At 44.9% G+C, this 23,749-nt stretch overlaps 2 protein-coding genes across 7 annotated transcripts in view; both read right to left on the reverse strand.

The window, feature by feature from the left end:
* Positions 1–4,199: 4,199 nt before the first annotated feature.
* On the reverse strand, positions 4,200–6,566 carry chrm4b (cholinergic receptor, muscarinic 4b). Of its 2 annotated transcripts, XM_070550481.1 has the most exons (3): positions 6,343–6,566; positions 4,842–5,722; positions 4,200–4,731 (listed from the first exon to the last, which is right to left on the reverse strand). In XM_070550481.1, exons 2-3 carry the CDS (start codon positions 5,715–5,717, stop codon positions 4,324–4,326), a joined length of 1,284 nt encoding a protein of 427 aa, XP_070406582.1. In that variant the 5' UTR covers positions 5,718–5,722; positions 6,343–6,566; the 3' UTR covers positions 4,200–4,323. The 2 variants fall into 2 exon arrangements, with proteins under 2 accessions (XP_070406582.1, XP_070406581.1); XM_070550480.1 differs by lacking the exon at positions 6,343–6,566 and having other exon boundaries at positions 4,842–5,877.
* Positions 6,567–8,452: 1,886 nt separating this feature from the next.
* The window catches only part of ambra1b (autophagy/beclin-1 regulator 1b), a 36,867-nt gene continuing 21,570 nt past the window's right edge, over positions 8,453–23,749 (reverse strand). For 4 of the 5 annotated variants that reach the window (XM_070550479.1, XM_054733328.2, XM_015965083.3 and 1 more), the window contains 8 exons: positions 14,828–14,938; positions 14,439–14,627; positions 14,206–14,360; positions 13,985–14,124; positions 12,960–13,064; positions 11,929–12,116; positions 9,238–9,345; positions 8,453–9,154 (listed from right to left, as the gene is read on the reverse strand). In XM_070550479.1, coding sequence (XP_070406580.1) covers positions 8,652–9,154; positions 9,238–9,345; positions 11,929–12,116; positions 12,960–13,064; positions 13,985–14,124; positions 14,206–14,360; positions 14,439–14,627; positions 14,828–14,938 — 1,499 coding nt within the window. In that variant the 3' untranslated portion in view covers positions 8,453–8,651. The remainder of the gene's footprint in view (positions 9,155–9,237; positions 9,346–11,928; positions 12,117–12,959; positions 13,065–13,984; positions 14,125–14,205; positions 14,361–14,438; positions 14,628–14,827; positions 14,939–23,749) is intronic. The other variant, XM_054733326.2, reaches the window with a different exon arrangement.

The raw sequence follows: 23,749 nt of genomic DNA on the forward strand, positions 1-23,749 counted from the left end.
CGGTTAAAAGGAAATCCTCCAGAATGCTGCAGAATCTGTGTTTGCTCTTCTCCTGAGCGGTAAGTCTACTGCAAGTGTTTTTAGACTGAGAAAATCCGACAGCACAGAAATATAATTTTACTTACTGATAAAAAAGAAAGTTTGGTGGCAGAAGAATCTTGTCTCTGCTTTTTGCGGATGATGTAGTCCTCCTAGCTTCATCCAGCTCTGACCTTCAGCTCTTGCTGGGTAAGTTCGCTCCTGGTCAGGATGCGTCCTGGACGCCTCCCTGGGGAGGTGTTTCGGGCATGTCCTGCTGGCAGGAGGCCCCTGGGTCGACCCAGGACACGTTGGAGAGGTTACATCTCCAATCTGGTTTGGGAAGGCCTTGGGGTCCTGCCGGAGGAGCTGGTGGAGGTGGCCGGGGAGAAGACGGTCTGGAGCTCCCCAGTTGGGATGCTGCCCCCCGTGACCCGGATAAGCAGAGGAAGACGATGAGACGACGACGATAAAAAAGAAAAAGAAACTGCTTGTATGTACTGTTAGTGCAGTCAATAACCACAGCTTGCCCTTTTGTCCAAATAATCCCACGATTAACAAACACAAACACAAACACACAGACAAAACTAAAGTTTAGAGAGCCAAAATGGCGGAACATCTGTTAACGTGAGACTGAGTGAGGCCTTTCTCTGGAGTGAGCTCTGAAGTCACATGGATGCTCATTTATTATTCAGATTTTTAAGCATTAAATTCCAGTTAAACAGAAGAGTTCCAAAAACCATTCACACACACCCACAGTTGTCATTATTGTAAACTAGATCTATTAAACCTAGAATGGTTTTTTTAACCATGCTGTAAACTTGTTTATTTCTGCTGTTAAATTTTCATTTTTAACATGGGAGTCAATGAGAATTTGCTCACTTCTACTGCCAGCCCCTAGTGGATGAGGGCGGAACTGCAAATGTAGCCACTTACTTGTTGGCTTCAAATGATTAATTGAAGAGGGGCAGCGGCTTGGATCCACAGCACAAGGCTCTCATCAAACAATCCAAAAAAAAAAACAGCCTGCGTATGCAGGGCTTGTTATTTCTCCTCAGATAAACAACTCTGATCTGTTTCAAATTATTCATATCAAAAAATAAATATTTCAGTAATTTACAGAATGCATTAATTACATGTGCATGGCAGTGGGATTACCCTTCATTTAAAGCATTATTTGGTTCCCACTAATAATTTCTGATTTGTGAATGACTACACATTGTTTTTTTTCCTTACATAGCTCATCCTTAAAGTTTCTCAAAGGTAAATTATCTCACAAATTCTAATCAACACTAGAAAACAAAATAAATTGTATAAGCATAGCTAGCGAAAAGTTAGCTTAGCATTATAGCACGCTACTCACCGGAGAAAAGATGAAGCAAGAACGGGACAATCTTCTTCGGTCCACTGAGCAACAAACCTTGCTCTACAACCCAAAATGTAGTTATAAGTAACATCTTACAACTTGGTCCGTGCTTCTGCCGCGTGCCTCACATGTGCAGCCAGCTGTACCGGAAGTAGATACGTCTACTTCGCAGAACTCACACCACCCTCTACTGGTGACATGGGGTACAACTCATTTATAGCCAGATTAGATTATTGCGAAATGATTAGCTAATATTTAACACGAATTTTCAGATTAATCTTTAAACACTTGTGACTTTAATGTCCTTAATGAGAACGAAAGGTGACAAAGCTTCACTGCCCATGATTATTTTTAACACATCTATAAATTAAGATGTTACTTTACAAGCGGCGCCCCCTAGCATAGCAGGATTGTTACAGAAACCTAAAAGAAGGTCTCCTGCTGTCTTCATACCTGGTTAAGGATCAATCGCGGTCTGGTCTCTCTGAGTAGGTGAGAACGGGGTAGTCTCACTGGGATGGACCAGAACCACTGCACCAAGACGTGCCAGAGAACGGACACGGACACACACACACACACACACACACACACACACACGCAGCTTGGACAGTCAGACTTGGTTTTTCCTTCGTCCATGTTGACCCAGATGTTATTGGCTTGATGCAACACATCTGGTTCCTCAGGAAACAATCTCTTCTTCTGTTAAGATTTCTCTTCCCAGAAATGGTTTCACACTAAGACACATTCAGAAGTCAAACAAGCAACGTTATGAACTTACTGAGGTCTTTAGAACTACTCGTTCTCTAGAATAGAATAAATAGAATAGAATAGAATAGAATTTATTGATCCCACAGTGGGGAAATGTACTTGTTACAGCAGCACCAACACTCAAAAGGATAATTAGAAGAAAAATAAAAACACATGGGCAGTACAGACTATGGCATGCAAAATACACTCTTTGGAGCTTTAGACCAAATTTTATTATTTCCTCACAAAAACACCCCAAAGCAGTTTTTGGCTTTACACATGTCTCCGCTGCTTCTTCCCTTCAGCTAAGCTAAGCTAGAGCAGAAACCTGGATGGGGCTTTGGTATGTCATCAGGTTCCTGCCTCCCCATCCAGGTAGTCTCTCGAGTCATGATCGCTGGGGCCTCATTTGTAAAGCTGCTTCTGCACAAAACGGGTCTGACAACTGCGTGAGAGACTTTACACGCAAACTTTGTGATTTATAAATAAAATTTTGATGGAAAAATGTGGAAATTTTGAGCAAACTTTAGACCTGGAGTAAGAATATTTAGGAGATGGTGAGATGTTTAATTTAGGGGCACAGAATGTGACTGGATTTCACAGACAGCTTGTTGAAGCCAGACGTTGATACTTTAATATTTTATAATTATTTTGAGGCAGTTTGTGCTAAAATGACCGTTTACCGGGTTAACGAAATGTGACCCAGACCCCCATTAGCCCCTGTGGCCCGAACATCGCACTTGAACTTCACAGTTGCAGGTCTGGTCTGTTGGGACGCTGCTTCCAGCACGTTTCCATGAACACAAGTGACGAGTCACTCTTCTAGACACTTAGGAATGCTGGGAGATATACCAGCTGTTAGATTAAGGTGTTAAAAGTATGAACACACAGGGAGGAGTTATGTTTCATTTTTGGTTTGACCACAGAGAATTAATAACAGACACTAGAGGGCGGTAAAAGCAAGCAAAACTGCAAGTGTGTCTTTAAACCAATGCCAGTTCAGATTTTTTGTCACTCTTCTGTTTAAGTGTATTAAAAAAGCCTAAAATTCTGACTAATTAATGAGCATCAGACCCACGTGACCGCAGAGCTAGCTCTGGGGAAAGGCCTCAGCCTCCCCTTAAAACTGTTCTGCCATTTTCAGTCTCTCAACTTAGACCATTAGTTGAAGCGTTTGTGCATTCTTTTTGGATATTTTTTGTGCAATTATTGGACAAAATGACTTGCTGTGGCATTAATTGCACTAATAGAGCATCCAAGGGGTCTCCACTTCATTTTTTTCGGTAAGTAAAATTATATTTATGTATTTTAGGTCACTGCCGAGCGGAGCTTAGATTTTAACATGTACTGTTTAACCATTAAATTTAAATGTAATAGGGTAAACCCAGTGCATTTAACATGACGATGCATTTTTGAAAATGGGTTGAAATATGACATGTTGGTGGAGCTGGGTTCTGACGATCAGTATGGTCCCCTCCCCTCAGCGGCAGCTCGGTGCATCTCTGATTGCAGTGGCGCCTGCCTGCTGCGCGGCTGCCGGCTTGTGGAGCTCTAAGGAGACCTACGTGTTCCACCTGGTTTTACCCAGCGGTCAGCCCGGTGTATCTGTGACTCAGAAGCTCCGGTGTTGTGCACAGTTAACTCCGGCTGTAGCTAGGTAGCTACCTCCGTTAGCTCCCACCTTCGCGTTAGCTTTGAGTTAGCTTGTAGCTACATCACTTCAGTTCGACGGGTGTCGTCATTTGATCCCAGCCTTACAGCCCCACCCTCAGCTCCACCTCTGTTCCCTTTTTTGGAATCGTCTGGGCTTGACGGAACCTGTGACACGGTCAAAATGGCGGTCGTGGCCACCTCCCATTTTGGCACAAAAACTTATAATTGGAGCCTATGGACACAAACTGTCCAGTATATATGTCAATGGTTTCCACACAAACATGACAGTCACACATACGCATTTTAGGATTCCCACAACAGCTACAGACTTCAGCTTGGCCTCAATGGTTGGTTTCTAGCGTGAACATGATCTGGCCCAGTGGTCACTTGTAATGCCTGCAGCAGGTCTGTGCTGCATTCTGGGATGCAGGAATGCAGACATCAGGATCAGGGGTAGCTGACTGATATTTGGGCTGATGACCAGATCTGAAGATAATATGAACGAAGACCAGACTGCTGGTGTGAAAACTAACTAAACATCAGCGCTGCCTTCTGCTGCAGCAGCACAACAGGAGGCTGCAGAAGGTTTTCCTGAAGGTGACATTGCAGAGTGCATAGCAGCATGGGTTGATGGTGCTATTTATGTAGGTCAGCCAGTAACCTGTTGCCCATATGGTGTTGGGGATGTGAATGTGCCAGGCAGCCACAACGGCCATGACATTGTATGGTGCCCAGGTGAGAATGAAGGCCAGCATGATGCCCAAGATGGTGTTGGTGACCCTCCTCTCCCTCGCCATGACACGCCGCCTCCTCCTCTCCTCAGACCTGAAGCTGGAACAGGAAACCACCTCTGAGGCTGAACCGTGGAGGTCGGTGTTGGATGAAGAGTCGTTATCAATCTTGGATTCTTCCTCTCTAGTGGGGCAGGAGGTGGTACGAGACAATCGCTGCGGAGGAGACAGATGGATTAGTTAATACATCTGGTGCCAAGAGCTTCTCAGAAATAAACAGACAGGAAGTGTGACTGTTACAAATTTGGTGGAAGAATGACTCCTACCAGGTGTCTCCAGTTTTCTGATGTCTCTGCTGTGTCAAATGGACTGCTGGACGCGCTGGGGTGGTGCAGGGACAGGTCTGAGCCTCGGTCGCTGGATGCCCAACTGCACCGCCTCAGGAGGAAGCCTTTGATGGAGGAACTGGAGGTCCTGATCGTGTTCTGTTCTGCTTGGAGTGCCCTCAGCCTGCAGCGGCTGGCTGCCGAAAGGCGACTGTACAGTCCCACCATGATGAGCGCTGGCAGGTAGAAGGACAGCAGCGCGGTTCCCAGATTGATGGCTGGACTTGCCAGCAGCTGGATGTAACAAACTTCATCAGGGATTGCTCGTCTACCACCATCCCTCTGCCAACACAGGATGGCTGGGGTCCACAATGCAAAGGACATTAGCCAGGCGCCACCAATCATCACACCCGCCACACGGCCCGACCGCCATGCAGGGTAGCTGAGTGGTCGGGTCAGGCAGAGGTAGCGGTCCAGGCTGATGAGCATCAGGTTCAAGACAGAGGCACTGCTCACCACATAGTCCAGGACAAGCCACAGATCACAGAGGGCAGCCCCCAGGGGCCAGCGGCCCCGAAGCTGGTACAGCGTGTACACGTTCATGGACAAAGCACCAAGGAACAGGTCGGCTGCCGCCAGGCTTAGCAGAAAGTAATTGTTCACCGTCTGCAGGTGACGGTTAACTTTGATGGACAGGATGACAAGGGCGTTGCCAAGGATAGTGAAAATGCTCAGGGAACCTGTTACCATAGCAACAAGTATCAGATGAGCAGAGCTGTACAGATATGGCTGTCTGATTGGAGGCTGGGAGGAGGCGTTCACAAGGGGGTGGAGCCAAGATGACGAATTCAGGTCAGAATTAGATGTCTGTTCCATGTCTCCTACAAACGTACACATTTAGTACACATGTACACAAACACACACTTATAAACACACATACACATGCACACACACACACGTCCACTCACGCACACACAAACACTCACATACATACACACATATGCAGAGGTGGAAAGAGTACTAAAATTTCCTACCTAAGTACGAGTACCAATACTTTGATAATTTTTACTCAAGTACAAGTAAAAGTACTTGCCTAAATTTTTACTCAAGTAAAAAGTATCATAAACAAAATGTACTCAAAGTAAGTTACTTAGTTACATTTTGTCAGCGTAAGGATGGCTACATCTAAGTAGTGCAAAATCACAATGCCAGTTCACAATTCGCTCGTGTGTGCGCGCAAACACACACACACACACACTTACATGCACACTCACATACACACACTCATATAAACACACACACACACACACACAAACACATGTACACCCACATACACACACTCACATATAAAAACCTATAATCACACACACACACACCAGGAATAAATAATTTAACTGCATTTAAATAAATTTGTACTGAAACAAAAATTCATCCATTCATCAATAACGTGACTTTTCTGTATCGAATAATACGTTAGTTCTGACGGTGAGGACCACCTTACCTCTGATGGAGCTGCTCCAGCCACTCTGTGCCTCCACCTCCACCAGCTTCTGCTTTTAACCAGCTGAGGAAGATCTGGTCCATCATCATCAGTGTTAGCTCTGCCTCCCACAGCTGGTCCCAGATCAGGCTCAGTGGGCTGCAGCAGTTCTGAGAATTACCTCCAGCTGGAATCACCAGGTCCAGAGTCCAGGTGGTTGTTTCTTCACCACGGTGGGCCGGTGCTACTAATCTATTTTATGTTAGATACAGAGGTCCTGTCTGACCACCCCCTGCTCTTGGAGGTCCTTCCTGGTTCTGGTTTCCAAGTCCAACCCTTCAGCAGTGTGGGGAGATGCTTTCATGGCTTCTGATCCATCACAGCTTCAGACTCCCGCAGCAGCACGAAGATGGAATCGCTCTACAAACCTGAGACCTTCATGTGTACTGGACTGGTTCTTACCTGGTAATGACCCTTAAACCTTCAACAGACCTAGGGACAGCAGGAGGTAGAGCAGGCTGTCCAGTATTTGGAAGGTTGCAGGTTCGATCCCCTCTCAGTTCTTCGCTGTCGTGTCCTTGGGCAAGACACTTAACCTCCTTGGCTAATGGTGGTTGTCGGAGGGACTGGTGGAGTTTGTACGGCAGACCAGAACAGCTGTGGCTACATCGTAGCTCATCACCATCAGGGTGTGAATGACTGCTGTAAAGCGCCTTGGGGGGCTGTAGAAACCTAAGAAGGCGCTATACAAAGACAGACCATTCACCTTAACCCTGCAGTTTCTTTTTTTTTAGATGGGGGGGGGGGCTCCCCACACTGGCCCCCCGATGACCTCACACCAACCAGAGCCTCGGGAACTCTGGGCAGATCTCATCCACCCTCGGGGCTTTGCCACTGAGGAGCTTTTGGACCACCTCAGTGACCTCAGCACCAGAGACTGGAGAGCCCCCAATCTGAGGTCTTCAGCAGCCCCTCCTCCATCTCCGAGGCCTCAAACTCCAAGAGAAGGCTCAGTGTCAGCGACCAGCTGAGCCAGTAGCTCTGGAGTCCCTCAGGGCCGTGTCCACTGGTGCGTTCGAGGGCTGCAGCGACCACCCTGTTCAGTTTTTACTCCTTTTGTTTTCATCCTGAAGCCAACCTTCTAGATCAGCTGGTTTTCATGCTACACTTATGAATAATTAGATTTTTTTAGGATTAATGTTTCTGCACAACTGAAACCTGCTCCTGATTTTTTCTGGGTCAGAACCTTTACCCGTGGAACCAGGAGTCCAGAGCTTCTAGAACCAGAGAATCTGAAAGTTGATTCTTTTAAGAAAAGCAGCAGAAACGAGGATTTTTCACACGAAGTGGATAAAACAGTTTTTAGTAGAAATGTGAAGCTTCTGGAACCAGATCAGGTTTCATTTATGAGCACGAGGCCCGGCATTAACCAGAACCTTTTTACTCTCTGGTCCAAACATGAAGCTGTCAGAAAAATGGTAGAACCTGTCTGGGTTCAACTTATCCTCTACCTGAACGAGCACACACACATTAACATGTCGTGGTCGTGCTTCTGTTGGGCCAGACTAGTGAAAACCAGAACCAGAGGAACCTTAGAACCTCTGGACTGGAATCAGAACCTGGTCCCTCCCAGCTGCGAGACATTCCTTTATCTGGTTCCAGTTCCTTTGTTGGACCCGCTCCCCATTACCAAAACCTTTGAAATGGAATGTTTGACCTCTGACTCGCTCAGACAGAAAGTGCTCCTAACTCAAGGGATGAGCCAGAATTTTAAACAAAACATAAAAAACAAGAACTGGATCAGAAGTTTTATACAGTTGTGTTCACATGATGACATCATTCATTAAAACATGTTCTTTCTCTCTCTCACACACACACACACACACACACACACACACGCACACCTGTTCAGGCTTTGTGTAGCACCAAACACACTGTAGTGCAATGGGGGGGAGGGGAGTAGATTATGCCCCCCCCCCCCCAACCCACATCAGATTCACTCGCTTCTGTCCCGTCAGTCTCAGTGATTGCTGTCCTCCAGTGGGACGTCCCACGCTGTCCCTTAGTGGACCGGAGCCCCGCCCACCAGCACGCTGCCCTAGGTTAGATGCCCCCCCCCCTCCCAGATGGCACTCATATGTCAAAAATGAAAGTGGACAAACAAGGAAGGAGGCGTGTCTCTGACGAGGAATGATGGTGGTAACGTCTTAGCTCAGATTTATAAGTGCGCGGGGGTAGGGGGTGGGGGGTGGGGGGTACGTAGCACCAACTTCTGAGCATCAAGGGTCGAGCAGATCCCTGGACTCTGCTCTTCTCAGCCACTGAGGATACTACCTGCTGTACGGGTCGCCATGGTAACTGTTCAGCCCACCCTCAGAGTGAGGGAGAGGGCTGTGGGAGGAGGAGGAGGAGGAGGGGGAAGACAGCAGCAGTGAGGAAGAGGAAGGACCCGGCAGGGAGTCATCGTCTGTTCGTCCTCCATCAAACACATCGTCCATGTCCACCTGGGGCTCACGCAGCACCTGGGGGCCCCACATGGGTGTGAGCTGCTCAGGAGGGGCCACAGCCTGGGCGGGGCGACTGGGGTAGGGCGGGTCTACAAAAAGGGGCTGCGAGGAGGGGTCAGTCACAGGCCTGGAGGCCCCGGAGCCGGTCTGGGAACCACGGTGGATCCGGTGGCTGACTATGATGTTGTTCCCGAAGCCGCCCATGGAGGCCATGGTGGTGCTCTGCTCCCTCTGAACCACCGCCGTCATGCCGCCCTCTGCGATGAGTCGGCGGATCCGTGTCAGAGCATCCTCACCTGAGACGAAGTCCACTGACTCAGCTGGACCTGCAAGAGGCGCCACAGGTTGGACCCTGAAAACCACTTGTCATCTCAACAGAACCAACAGCAGTTAACGGTGCCAAACCTACCAGAACCAGCTGCTGCAGCGTCCTCGGTCTGGACGCCGTCATGACCTCTGATGCTCTCAGGTGGACCCAGAGCTGCTCGACTCGTAGATGGAGCTTCAGGAGTCACTGCTAAGAGGAGAGACAAGCATCAGGTCACCTACCAAAACGAGTCAGAACCGGGGGTCGGCCGATTAATCAGGCTGATTTTCACGATTTTATCATCACCGACTGTTATGGAAATTTAATATTTCATTGCTTTAATCCTGTTTACAAATGTCCTAAAGCATTCTCACACTCAGACACACCCACACACTGTTCTTCCCTTACACTCACACACACACTGACTCTCTCTCTCCTCTCACAATGACCTCACTCCCATCTTTATCTCTTTGTTTAAATAAACTCTCTGATCAGATGTTTGGGACATTTTGCCTCGTGCATGTGCCACAGTTATAACTGGTTGACTTGTCTGCTCATTGTCTCCTTTTCACTTCAGGAATTGGGTTTATTGATAAACATATTGATAAAATCCCTAACATCGGCCGATAAGCCTCTTTAGGTTAAAGATTAAAGTCGTCATGCTGGTGTGTGTGAAATTTGTTCTCCGCAGTGACCCGTCTCCATGGAGGAGAGCGGTGGTTTACCCCACCCCCCCAGTCCAACCCCTTATAGCTGAGTGTCCAGCAGGGAGCCGTTGGGTCCCATTTTTTGAGTCTTTGGTCTGACCCGACCGTGGATTTGAACCCGTGACTTCCCAGTGTTGGGGCGGGCACTTGGCCGCTGAGCTGGTACTTAGTCAGGCAGCTCTGTGTAAAGCTTTCACGTGTAAAATTACATCCCTGAAAAACACCTGCTTAATAAATGCTCTGAAACACGTTTGTACTTGTAATACGTTGTTGGTGGTTTTCATTAACCTTGGTATTGAAAACCAGCCCAAAAAATGATCTCGGCCAACGGCTGAACATGATGACCTCCACCTATCGGTATCAATCAATCAATCAAACTTTATTTATAGAGCTGCCTCTGCAGAAGCCCAAGGCACTGAACATAACATAGATTCAAATAAAAACAGTGATAACAAACCCTAAAAACCACACACAAACTTATGTGCAGTATGTAAAAGAGGGATAAGAGACATAAAAGCCAAACGATAAAAATAAGTCTTCAAGCAACTCTTGAAGACATGAGGGTGACTGTTTGATGATGAGTGGCAGTTCATTCCAGAGGGATGGAGTCAAGACCGGGAAAGCCCGATCTCTACATCTATATCAGGAGTGAGGAACAGTCAGCAGCTCCAGCTCAGCCGAGGGAAGAGAGAGTGATGGGGTGTGCCGTGTTAATAGGGCTGCCAAGTATGGTGGAGCACCATCATATAGAGACCGGTAGACAAAGCAAAGGACCTTAAATTCTGCCCGAAAGACTACAGGAAGCCAGTGTAACGATACCAGCACAGGAGTAATATGTGCTGATTTTCTCATCCCTGTCAGAAACCTGGCTGCCGAGTTCTGGACCAACTGGAGATGATTCATCACTGCCTGGCTCAACCCAATATAGAGAGCGTTACAGTTACAGTCGAGCCTAGAAAAAACAAATGCGTGGAGCACTGACTCCAGATGTGCTCGGAACAACATGGGCTTGATTTTTGCCAGCTGTCGCAGGTTAAAGAAGCAGACCCTTACAACCATATTAATGTGAGATTACAGTTTGAGTCCTGCATCCAGTCTCACGCCCAGGCTGGTGACAACTGACTTCTGGTTGAGTGAGAGAGCGTCTAGATCAGAGGCAGAACTCACACTCGCTTCACTAGGTAGAAAGGTAATAAGCTCAGTCTTCGTATCATTCACGTGAAGGAGATTAACTGCTAGCTATGACTTGACATCCTTTAGACAAGCTGGGAGATTAAAAATGGAGCTCCTCTCTCCTGGACAAACAGGAACATAGATATGGCAATCATCTGCATACAGATGAAACTTAACACCGTGTTTGCACAGGAGAGCCCCCAGCAGAAGTAAATGAGAAAATAGACAGAACCCTGAGGTACTCCCGATCACAAGTCTTCCCAAGGTGACACAACATCACCCACCATGACACAGAACCCCCTACCCAAAAGACAAGAGCGTAGTCACTGAAGGGCAGACCCTGTGATCTCCACCCATCTCTCCAGGCGATCTAGCAGAATCTCATGGTTAACTGTATCAAAGGCTGCTGTTAGGTCCAATAACAACAGAACCACATAAAGACGTCATTTAAAACAGTCAACAGTGCAGACTCTGTGCTATGTCCAGCCCTGGAACCAGACTGGAAAATCTCAAGTATATCGGAATCATCCAAGAAAGACACCAGCTGCTGACAGACAACATTTTCCAACAATTTGGAAATGAAAGGAAGTTTGGAGATGGGCCGATAATTTGCCAGAACAGACATGTCAGAACCGGACTTCTTTAGTATTGGTATGACCAATACATCTTTCTTTGAAGGTGGAATCGGCAACAGAAAAACAATATCAGTCCACGTCTGGGCAGAACGAATGGACTGAAGGGTGGGACTGGTTCAGCTGGTTATGGTTCTGAACCAAGTTTGGGTTATGGACATCCTAAAGCCTTTTTGAGCCGAAGTTCCAGCACGAGCACGAGGATGGGAGGAAGCAGTCTGTGTGGTGTGTGTGTGTGTGTGTGTGTGTGTGTGTGTGTGTGTGTGTGTGTGTGTCAGTACTCAGAGGCAGCTGGGACACACTGGGCTCTGACAGGTCCCTCTCTGTCTGTGTCTCAGCATTCTGCAGCTGGATGATTGGAGTCTGGGTTCCCTGTGATGTCACTGAGGGGGTGGGGTTTCTTGGCTGAAGACCAATGGCGTTCATCAGTCCCATGTCTCTGTCCAGCCTCCAGCCTGAGCGACTTGGTCTGAAATGATTCATGGTATTTAATTAGAGCTGACCCAGCCGGATGGTTCCTCCTCTCCATTCCTCTGATCAGTCTGGTTTCCATGGAAACAAGTGATACAGGGTTTTAGAACCAGCTTTGCTTTGGTTGACAGCTGACTTGGTGTCCAGAAGCTCCTCTACAATTTGCTCTTTAAATGCATTATTTCCTGCTATTTCAGCTGTTAACTTTATTTTTTCTCTAAGTGTTTTTCTCCCCAGAAGAAGCTACAATGATGTTCTGCTGAGCTGTGGTAGCCTCCTGGAGGGGGCCATCAGCTAGCACACTGCTGCTAACACCTGAATCATTCTCCCTCTCCTGATAACATTTTATTTTCCTTGACATTGAATGTGCTACTACTAGTTAACCCGTTTAATTATAGATTCACTAGGATAAATACAATAACGTTTATCTCTCACCAAATAGAATATTTACTAAGAAATCACAATGTAACCATAGAAACACGACTTGGTATATATGTTGTGTGTGCGCGTGTGTGTCTGCTCTGTCTTCTCCATCTCCAGTGAGTCATGGTGGATGGCTGCTTATATTAAAAGGGAGTTTTACTCTCCACTGTCGCTGCATGCTTGCTTAGTATGAGGATTGCTGTAAAGACTGACACTAGTCAGTGACTCGATGCAACCTGCTGGGTTCCTTATATAGGAAACTTTTTACGGATTGGCTTAATGACCTGACCTGTACTGGAATGTTTATTGTGTGAAGGTCCTTGAGACAACTCTTGTCCTGATTTGGTGTTATATAAATAAAGTTGAATAGAATTGAACAGTGGTCCATTAGAACCTTAAACAACAGAACAACCCTCACCCTGCTCGCTCAGAACCTCGGGTCCGTCCAGTTCCACTGTTGTTAACGGAGAACAACGGCTCACTGCTCGGCTCTGCAGGACTCTCCCCATCACTTCGATAAAACCTGAACACACACTAGGGAATTAGCCAGAAAATGGAAAAGAGTGAGTATGTGTGTGTGTGTGTGTGTGTGTGAAAAAACAAAACCTTTCACGTAACTGTTATGATTATTTCTCTAAACAATGCAACATAATTATCTGATAAAATTAGTAAAGATGATTTATTTGAAATAAAATACAAGCTACATGAGGAAAACACAACATTCTAATTGGCTTCATTTTAAAGAGCAAGTAACACCTAAACCAACTCGATGTTACTAATAACCTTTATAGAGGAGGGCTGTAGACAGCTCAGCAATTTTGTGCATCAATTATATCTCCATCTGAGGTTAAAACTCTGATTTAGAATCAGCCACAGCTCATGGCTGTAGAGCTGCCGGGTGGCGTTGTCTGTACGGAACTACCTGCACTGGACTCCACCTCCACCTGGCTCAGCCACCCACCTGCTGATATGAAACGTTACGGCTCGGAGCCGCTCGCCTCCTCAGAAAAACGTCCTCCCCCCTTCTGGTAGTGATCAAGGTGGAGAGAAACCCCCCCCCCCCCCCCCCACACACACACACACACACACACACTGAGCTAATAGTCTTCCACCCAGGAAGCCTCACATGCAGAGGAGGAATGTCTTCGTGGAATCTCAGAACCAAACCTGATTAAAAGCACTAAATGGGCTGTTCCACAGAACGTTCTTCCTGTTGAGGTCCATCGTTAAGATAACCATGTTAGGAGTGTGTGTGTGTGTGTGTGTGTGTGTGTGTGTGTGTGTGTGTGTGCAGAGGTGAACAGGGTCAAACATTAATGCGTGTTTCTGTTGATTTCACTATGATTTTTTTTAAACCAGCTGTGACCGGTTCTCCTGACCCGGTTCAGGATAAATGCAGCCCTGTCAGAACTTAATGTGATCCTCGTGAGGAACCGGACTCACACAGGCCGACAGATGACCAGGTCTCCTTTGTTGGTGCCGTATGCCAGACCCATGGCTGGATCCGGCAGCCAGCGAGCTGAGTTGATGCTGACATGGCGCCTCTGGTCCGGAGCCATGGGGTAAACCACGCTGAAGACCATCTGAACCAGAAAAGAACCAAGAAACCCGCCATCAGCAGCTGGAAGAACTCAGGATGAAGACTGGGACAGTCGGCGTCTCACCCTCATGGACGTCTCCCCTCCATGCGGCTGCTGCAGCCTGAAGACCTGTGCCACCATGTGATCGGTGGAGGGATGCAGTAGGATCCTGCGAGAGGCCAGACCCACCATCACATAGCAGCCCAACGGAGACAAGCTGACGGAGATGGCGTTTGGACCTGAGGAGGCAATTTCATCAAAGCCAAGTGAAAAGTCAACAGAGCAGCAGGAAGCGGAAGCATCAAAGGAAACGGTACCGAATCTCTTGGTGTAGAGTATCTCTCCCAGGTTGTGTGGAGCCAGCGAGTAGATGGCCAGGATGCCCTCATCAGGAAAACCCCGTTGGCTGCTGGGAATGAAGACCGCCAGCAGCTGACCGTCAGAGGAGATGTCACAGCTGGCGTCATTATAGATCTTACAGTTTGGCACCAGAACGTTGATGGAGGCTGGAAAAGGGAAAAGAGTTGACTCCTGTTCACCTTCAGACCTGCTTCTGAAGAATGTGAAGAGCTTCACACAGAGAGGAAGAACCCAGAGGAACGAGACACCAGAACCCAGAAATTAAAGGTTCCTCAGTCAGAACTGAGCAGAAGGCAGCTTTTCAAGCCTAACGCTGACTGACAGGCTAGCTGAAGAGCTGTGGTACCGTTGCTAATCTCAGGAAGGTCGAACTTGGTAAAGTCCCACCACTGCAGCCGGTAGGTGGTGTTGGCGATGTTGCTGGCGACTGCAGACTGACCGTCTCCGATTGAAGCTCCTGAGGACACAGACAGGAAACAGAATTCATCTTTATGTAGAATGCTTACTAAAACCCTACTGAAGCTGAGTTATCTGTGCTAATTAATCCCCCAACCTACAAAACACACAGCATACACAGTTCCTGCTTTATGAGTCCCACCTGTCCTAGAAAAGAGCTCAGGTGTTTTGGATCACCTCCCGCCTCCTACACCCCCACCTTCTGCCATAAATGGTGAATGGAGAGGACCTCATGAATATTCATCACATCAGTATTTTCATCAGTAAGGCTTTTTTAAGTGGGCTATTGGCAACATTTTCACCACATGTCGACATCACATATTCAATTCATGCAAAGACATCTGAACGTTCAAGTCCATAAACGGAGTTATGAGTACTGAAGTGAAGAGAGACAGAGAAAAAGTATTAAACACATGAAGATAACAAGGTGCAAACGGCGTGAAAAGCCAGGAGATCACCTGAAATCTGTCAGTATTGAGAGAGGAATCCCGCCCCCTTTCAGCTGAACGTTCCAGTTTGCATATCAGACTAAGCGCTCCACAGAGGATGCCATCCCCTCTGCCCTCCACCTGAGCTTGGAACACCTGGAGGAAAAACAACCGCCACGTGCCAACGATGTTCTGAGATTTCAGCTCAGCGTTCAACACAATAAGCCCTAGCACCTGGTCCCTTGGGCCTGAGCACGCCCTGTGTAACTCCTTTCCCCTGGCCATAAGACCGCCGAGTACCCTCAGGCTATAGCTACCAACTCACCAACCTGCTGGGATGGCAACGTCCCTGACCCACCGCAGTTCCTCGTGCTTCCCCTCCACATGACTACAACATGCTGCTGTGATATTATCCCTCAGTGCAACAGCTGGTCACACAGTCTCTTTATTTAGACTTCTTACCATCTTTTACGTTGCATTTTCTAGTCATGTATGGAAATGTCACTCAGGAATTGATTGTGTATGTGTACTGTGGGCCCAGCAACAACACTGATTTGGACAGGTACACCAATGGCGTGTTTGTTGAATAATGATAAAAGCAAGCCTAAGTCATTAGTCCTGATTAAATAAGGCTTCACATTACCCAGGAGACACACAGGAATAGCTTCATGATGGGTTAAAGCAAAAAACTCTCCTAAGATCTTAGCAGCTACTGTTGTTTCCAAGAAACTATAACCACCATGGCGGCTCACCACACAAGACTTCATTGCTGATCCAAAAGCATGCTGAGGCTCGGTTCAAGTTTGTGAAACAGCGTTTGGAGAAGCCTGTGGATCACTGGGGAACTATTGTATTGTTAGATGAAACCATTCTACACACCATGTTTGGAGAAGAAATAGCACTACCCACCACACCAAGAACACCATACCAACAGGTAAGTTTGGGGGTGGAAGCATCATGGTGTGGGGTCCTGGCAGACTTCATGTTACTGAAGGCAGGATGGATGAAGTACCATGGGCCTCATTTATTAAACGTACTTCCGCACAGATCTGGACGTATTTCGTGCGTAGGAACATTTCGACGCATTGTGTGGTATTTATCATTTTGTACTTGTGCGTAGAAACATTCCTAAATGTAAAAACATCTCTGACCGTGTGTACGCACAGCATCTAGTGGCAGAACGGGGAAGTGCAATGCTGAATGCCAGTCATCCAAATGTGTTTCTCATCCACAAATTATATTTATCCAGTCTGTAATGTTGTTGGTGGAAAATCTGCATTTTCGCATAACTGGTGCTAAAACCAATTGAAGACACACGTGACCAATGGGAACCTGCCATTATGTCATGGCTGATCTGTGTTTTTGGAGGATTTAACAGAGCGTGCTCTCTGGAGGGAACACGCTCTCCATCGGCGCTCTGATCTCAAAGGAAATCCTTCTGCTTTACCGTGGTTTTGGACCCACTGTGACACAACAAACCTCACGAATCCAATCCCAGTTCATATTTTATTTTACAGCTATGAGAACCTCCCAGAACCTTCTCTGCCCCCGGTCACACACAAGCCATGTAGCCAAGGTAACCAGACTGAATGAACGACTGAATGCACTCTCAGACAACATTTCCAAATAAAACTAACTCCAAATACAACGACTCCCTAATGTAAATGAGAACCCGTTACTCTACGATTTATCAAATCAATTTTTTATTTACCCCTGACAGGAACCTCTTCTCTGTCCCGACCACGTTTTTAACCTCTGTAACTCGTTTGGTTCTTTTGTGCTTTGGCAGCCAGTGTCTCGATCTCATTTTCAATCGCTTTTATTTTTTCTGGAAAATAAATAAATAAATAAAAATATACCAGGGAATCCCATGAGGATGTAGTGTGACCAAATATGGTTAATTGAGGGCATTTGTCTATGCAAATGGCTGTCAACAGGCTTGAGTATACGCAAGTGGAATTTATCAACAGCTGACCACGGAGGAACATGCGTACGAGAGTCCACCGCATGTTTCATAAATCAGACTTTTGTACGAACATTCTAAATACCATTCGTAGGGCTGAAGATAGGAACGTTTCTACGAACGTTTGATAAATGAGGCCCCTGGACTTTCTGGATAAAGATCTGCTGTCATCTACCAGAAAGCTGAAAACGAAAAGAGGGTAAATGGCCTGTATTAGACATAGCACCTTCTAGAGTCCTGGAATCCCCCCAAGATGCTTTACAACACAATCAGTCAATCACTCATTCACACATTCACACCCTGAATGGACATTTCAGCAAGATGATCCCAACCACAGGGCCAAGGAAACAATAAACCGATTTCAAAGAAAGAAAGTTAAGTTGCTTGAATGGCACAGACAGTCACCTGACCTAAATCCCACAGGACATCTATGAAGAGACTGAAGATCAAAGTTCAAAAAAGAGGCCCAAGGAAGCTTCAAGACTTAAGAGTGTTTGTGTGGAAGAACAGAATCCTTCCTGAGCGATGACTGGTGTCTCCATAGTCCATACCTAAGGTGTCTAGAAGCTGGAACCACCAACTATTAAAATGTGTTGTGTGTGTCCTCATTCTTGTAATCATAACTCATTTTCTGGACTTAAATGTCATTTTTTGTGATTGTTTCGGGCTAAAAAGCTTGATTTTGTGACAGCTGTTGTGAACAAAAGTTGTAACGTTTTTTATGGTTTGTTTAATTTAGTCAATAATCAGTAGAAAAATGTTAAAAAATATCAATTAAACATGTCAAATTATAAAATTCCAACATTTTTATTGTAACCAGATAAATTGGATTTCTTGCAGGAATGCTGTTTGAATGCTGGATAGCTTAAACTGTTAGCTGAATCAGCTTAATAGCTGAACTGAAGCTGAAAGTAAGCAAAACTGTCAAAATGAGCTGAATGTGTTGAAAGATGTAGAAGCAAAAATCACCAACAAGCAAATAAAGCACAAAAAGTAAGTGAAGAATGGAGAAAAATAATCCTAAATAGCAAAAAACTGAAATCCGTGAACATTGTATAAAAATCTGGACAGCTAAAATGTCTTAACACCTGTTATTTCAGTTGTACAAGTTTAACAGTTTAATCTTGACATTTAGCTGAACTGTGAAATTAGCAGCTTAAGCTAAATTTGGTAACTGATTGCTGAAGTTGTTAACAGCTGAAGTGAAGCTGAAACTAAGCTAAACTCGCAAATGAGCTGAATGTAGTGAAAGATGTGAAAGCAAAAAGCACCAACAAGCACATAAAGCACAAAAAGTAAGTGAAGAATCAAGAAAACTAATCCTAGACAGCAGAAAACTGAAATCTGTAAACATCGTTTAAAAAACTGGTCAGCTAAAATGTCCAAACACCTGTTATTTCAGTAGGACTAGTTTAACAGTTTAATTTTTACATTTAGCTGAACTGTGAAATTAGTATCATATGCTGAATTCAGAAACTAATTGCTGAAGCTGCTGAATACCTGAAGTGAAGCTGAAAATAAGCTTATCTGTCAAAATGAGCCGAATGTATTTAAAGATTTAGAAGCAAAAATCACCAACAAGTGTAATAAAGCTCAGAATGTAGGTGAAGAATGGACAAAAAATGCTAAACAGCAGAAAACTTTAATCTTAGAACATTGATTAAAAGCTTGAAATTTGAAATGTTAAACAGCTGGCATTTGAATGAGAATAGTTTAATTGGTACATTTTTACAATTGGCTGAACTGTGAATTTAGAAACATTTGCCGATATCTGAAACTGATAGATTAACATATGCTCAGACTTGATATGGGATGGATGAATGGTTGGATGAATGAAATGACGGATGTATTGTTGGATGGATGTTATATGGTTTGTTGAATGGATGGATGGATGGATGGATGGATGGATAGAAGCACGTATGGATTTATATGTGGATGGATTCCTTAGGCCAAGCCAATCGATTTGATGTCTCACATGTGTGGGTGTATAATCTCTTAACAAATCAGGGAGCTGGGAGGGAGCGGGGCACTTTCCCACCTTCTGACGGTCAATCAAATTTAACTTGTTTCTAGTTTTAAGTACAGATAGTTCAAAAAGATCAAAAACAGAAGTCTGTTATTGGCTCAGTATTCAGCATTTTATATTCATTTCTATGAGACTTGGTTAAAGTGATTTGTAGTTCCTTGTGTTGCCATGGTAACAGATGACAGGAGTCTGCTTTAATAAAGCAATTGTAAAGAATGGGTCGTTTACATCTTACTTATGAACCATAAATGTATGCACAATGTACAATGTCACATGACTCTTTTAAACTTTGAATAACATTTCTATTAAAGTATGTTGATACAGTTGTGTCTAAAATGTTGTTGCTAAGCACATTGCCATGGTAACGCAGAACACAATATCAAGTTAATACAAGACTCCTCGGACCAAGCAGGTTGAATTGATGTATCATATGGGTGGGTGCATATTTCCTTTTAGGCAGAAGACTATTGAAAACTCTCAGCCAATGAGAGAGCAGCGAAGGTGGAGGGGGCGGTTCCTGCCTTCTTACTAGTGTTAAAATGTCAGCTATACTGCTAGTTTTAAGTGTATAGAGCTCAGAAAGATAAGAAACAGCAGAAATTATAGGCTCAATATTAGGGGTGGGTGCAATTAATCGATGAGGCGATGCATCTAAAAGCTTAACATGTTGTTTCAGCATCAATTAATGAACGTCGATGCTTAAAAAAACATAACATCAAAGTTTTGTTGTGAAGCCGGTACAAAAAAAATAAAAACACGTAACCGGAGCCTTAACGCGCGTGCCGCCCGGACTGTTTAGTGAGTGGCACTACCTCTTTGACCTCTTTCTCCATCCTGGAGACTGTCTCCAAACTACCGAAGAACTCAGAGAAGGCGAGGAGCATTACAAAAGCAATAGCTACTAGGGGTTGCATGACTTAATTTTTTTTAAAGTCGACAGTCAAGTAATGAAAATCGAGTCGAGTTTGACTAGTCATTAATGATGACGGGGGGTCGGTTGGTTCGCTGGAGTTTTTGACAATTAAAATTGCGCCCACATTTTCAAAGTTAAACACATCTCTTTTAACAACGGTAGTTTCTGCATATATATACTGTTCCTGCTTCAGCCCTCTCACCCTCCCCCTGCGCAGCGGCCGCAAACTCTGTGATGCGCCTGCAGCCTCTCAGAGTTCCTGCTGCTCTAAACATTAAAATAATTATTTCATTTTCTGTTCCTCACTTCTGATTACCTTCAATGGTGTCTGTTTGTTGCAACCACCAGGTACAAAAACAAATTTGTTTTTATTTGACTATTTTTCTGTCCTGTGTGTTTATTATCTTCCTGCATCTCCTCTCAATCCTAAAGAAAAACTGCTACCTGGGTTCATATATATTCACCTCATGAGTTACCTTTGAACTGCAGTTCTAAAAGATCCACCGAACGCAAAAACAGCGGAGTGCGAGCTGCTCGCCGGCCGCAGTGCATCACCGGAGGACAAAACAGATGGCTCCACAGCAGCGGGGTGCATCAAGCAAAAATAAAAGACAGAAAACATTAACGGAAATGAGCCGACATGAACGATCGCGTTACATTTGTTTTTGAGTGGCGACACCTGATTTGATAATGTTACTGTGGCCGTGCTCAAGACGCAGATGTCTGGAGCGCGTCAACGATCAGACCTTTGCATGCGCAAGCTGGTTAAGATTAGGATGGGGAGAGGGGAATGTTTAATTACAAGAGGGAAAAGGTCAAAATTTGGTTAAATGTCCGTTTTACGGCGGGTGTCAGTACCGATGCTCTGGCACAGCGCGTCGCCTCCGCCTCGATCCAGACGCGCAGGGGCTCGTCACCTGCTGTCTTTTCCGAGGACTGCATCTTGTCATTATCACGTGACAGCGACTAGTCGATGACAGGCATAAAAAGTCACTACAGAGCAGTAAGGTTGACTAGTCGACTAGTTCATACAACCCCTAATAGCTACTTTTATCGCGACAGATCTATGCCCGTATTCAGTAGTAAACAACAGGGGGTTTCGGTTAGTGGTGCGCACCATGGAGCCGCGCAATAAACTTTCTCACCGAAAACACTTCGCAGAAGAAAGAAGTCCCCCACCTCTACGAGGAAAGGCAACCGGGATAGCGCTCACATGCGATGCAAGGACATCGGTTGCCACCAAATCCTTCGTTACTGTAACGGCGCATTTTGTTCTCACGTCGGACAAGAACGGGTGGAAGTTGGTGAGTCACGTTCTTCAAACTCGAGAGATGAGTGAGAGTCAAAGTAGCACAATGTTGACATTTGCCCACCTCACACAACAGGAGGATGTAGGGGGACAAGAGGGAGGGGAGGGAGTATGAGTGTCACTCTGCTCTATTTTGTTGTGTTCGTCTCACTGTACTGAAGCTCCAGGCTGAATACATGTTCAGTTGAATTATGCACTTTTGTTCTGAAAAAATGCAACATATTAACTTCAAATATAGCAGTTTTTTTCTGTTACCTATATTCCAGACTGAATAAGCAGAATTTATTTATTTGATCTGTATGGCAGCTTTTTTGTAATGTTATCATATGCCAGACTCATAAGTTTCCATTAAATTAATTTGATGGAAGTAAAAATCTTGTTTACTTGAATTAATTACCTCATTAAATCCAGGGCTTGCCTGTTTTCAGTGTTTCCCAACAATGGAGGGGACACTAGTTTGAGTAAAGCTTTCCCTGATCGAAGTTAAGTTGGTCAAAGTGCAAATATTTACACGTCATACAGTCATAAAATAAGAATTTGTCTTTGTAAGTAAATACATTTTTTTAACATTTAACTATTTTTCAGAGAGTAGTTTTAGAGGAACTGAATAAATTGATAGGTTATTTATTTACAAATGTAGATAAAGAAGAAGACAATCTTGTATGAAAAAAGCATTAAAAATGTCAATAATTGAAGAATCGTGGCACCAGTAATCGAATCGAACCAAAAATCATTAAAATCGAAGAATCGAAGCATCAAAGCTCCAATAATCGAAATCGAATCGTGAAGTACCCTTTTTGGAACACCCCTACTCAATATTAGGCTTTTCACATTCATTTCAATGAGACTTGTTTGGGGATATCCTTATGCATTTGTGTTACCATCGTAACAGATCACGCATTTAAAATTTAATACAAGATTCCTGAGACCAAGCTGGTCGATTTGATGTGTCATATGTGTGGGTGCTCGATCCTACTTGGACAGAAAATGGTTGAACACTCTTAACCAATCAGAGAGCAGCACTGTTTTCCCGCCTTTTCCCTCGGCTGTTGGAGGTCTGCAGCTGTACTCCTGTTAATGAGAGAAGCCTTTAAATCTGTCCTTCAGAAGTGAAATTGGACCTGTCAAACTGCTCATCACCATTCGAAAATTACAGCACCGATTAGAAAAATTCAAAAAGCACAGGCGGCAGAAGGCTTTGGTGGTCATGTGTGTGGAGTCTTGTGTGCCTACCAAAAATGTTCTAGAAGATATGAGTAGAACATTTCAGCTGTCTGTCGGCCACAGGTGCCTTTTTTTAAAGGGGTTTAAATGGCTGAAAGCTGGCACAGTCCTCCTTCTGGGGATTGTAGCACAAAAACTGTAATACCAACAGCAAAACTGAAGACAGCACTTTGAAGCTGACAAAAAAACCTAATAAATTTGACTTCTGTTTGTGTTCAACAACAATATTTCATGGTGTACAAAATAATTTACAGCCACTGTCATGCAGAGAACAAGAAAATTGTAGGGCACGGTCCTTTGCAATAATTTTTTTCTGCATGTGCGACACATTTCACCCATTTCACCCTCACGAAAAAACAGGAAGTGTAAGTGATGACATCCTTTATATCTACCCAAGAAGATGCATCGTGATTGGTCAAATATGCGTTAAAGTTGGGCTGATTGGATATAATTGCAAGACGTGGTGAAAAACAAGGATTGATTGAATTTACATTGATAGTTGTGATCGCAACATCGCAAAATCCTGGAGGGACTGAAATGCTTCAACTTGACATGTGGTGGAAATGTGTCAGTAGTTCACATAGAAACACCCTTACTGGTAAAAAAAAAAAAAAAAAGCTGATGAGTCAAGTACTTTTTCTCCCTGCTGTACAAAAGATCATAGTTCCCTGGTGACCATGGCAACACAGAGGTCTAGAAAACGCCATTTCGCTCAGACTGAAATTGAGATTATTTTTGAGTGAGGCAGAGGCACCGTGTTGTTGTAGCTGTGTGTGTGTGTGTGTGTGTGTGTGTGTGTGTGTGTGTGTGTGTGTGTGTGTGTGTGTGTGTGGAGTTGCAGAGCAATCACAGATGACATAAAATAAGAATACCTATAAAGCAGTGGTCAGCTGGAGACAAAGAGGAAGAGAGCAACAACCACTGTACGATCTAAAATGACTGCATTATT

The sequence above is a fragment of the Nothobranchius furzeri genome, chromosome 4, assembly GCF_043380555.1.
Source record: "Nothobranchius furzeri strain GRZ-AD chromosome 4, NfurGRZ-RIMD1, whole genome shotgun sequence".
NCBI lineage: Eukaryota > Metazoa > Chordata > Actinopteri > Cyprinodontiformes > Nothobranchiidae > Nothobranchius > Nothobranchius furzeri.

Coding starts and splice junctions, on each gene's coding strand:
- chrm4b (XM_070550480.1), bottom strand. CDS start 5,738: ATGTGTACGTTTGTAGGAGACATGGAACAGACATCTAATTCTGACCTG. Junction 4,732..4,841: donor CAGAAAACTGGAGACACCTG/GTAGGAGTCATT, acceptor TCTCCTCCGCAG/CGATTGTCTCGTACCACCTC.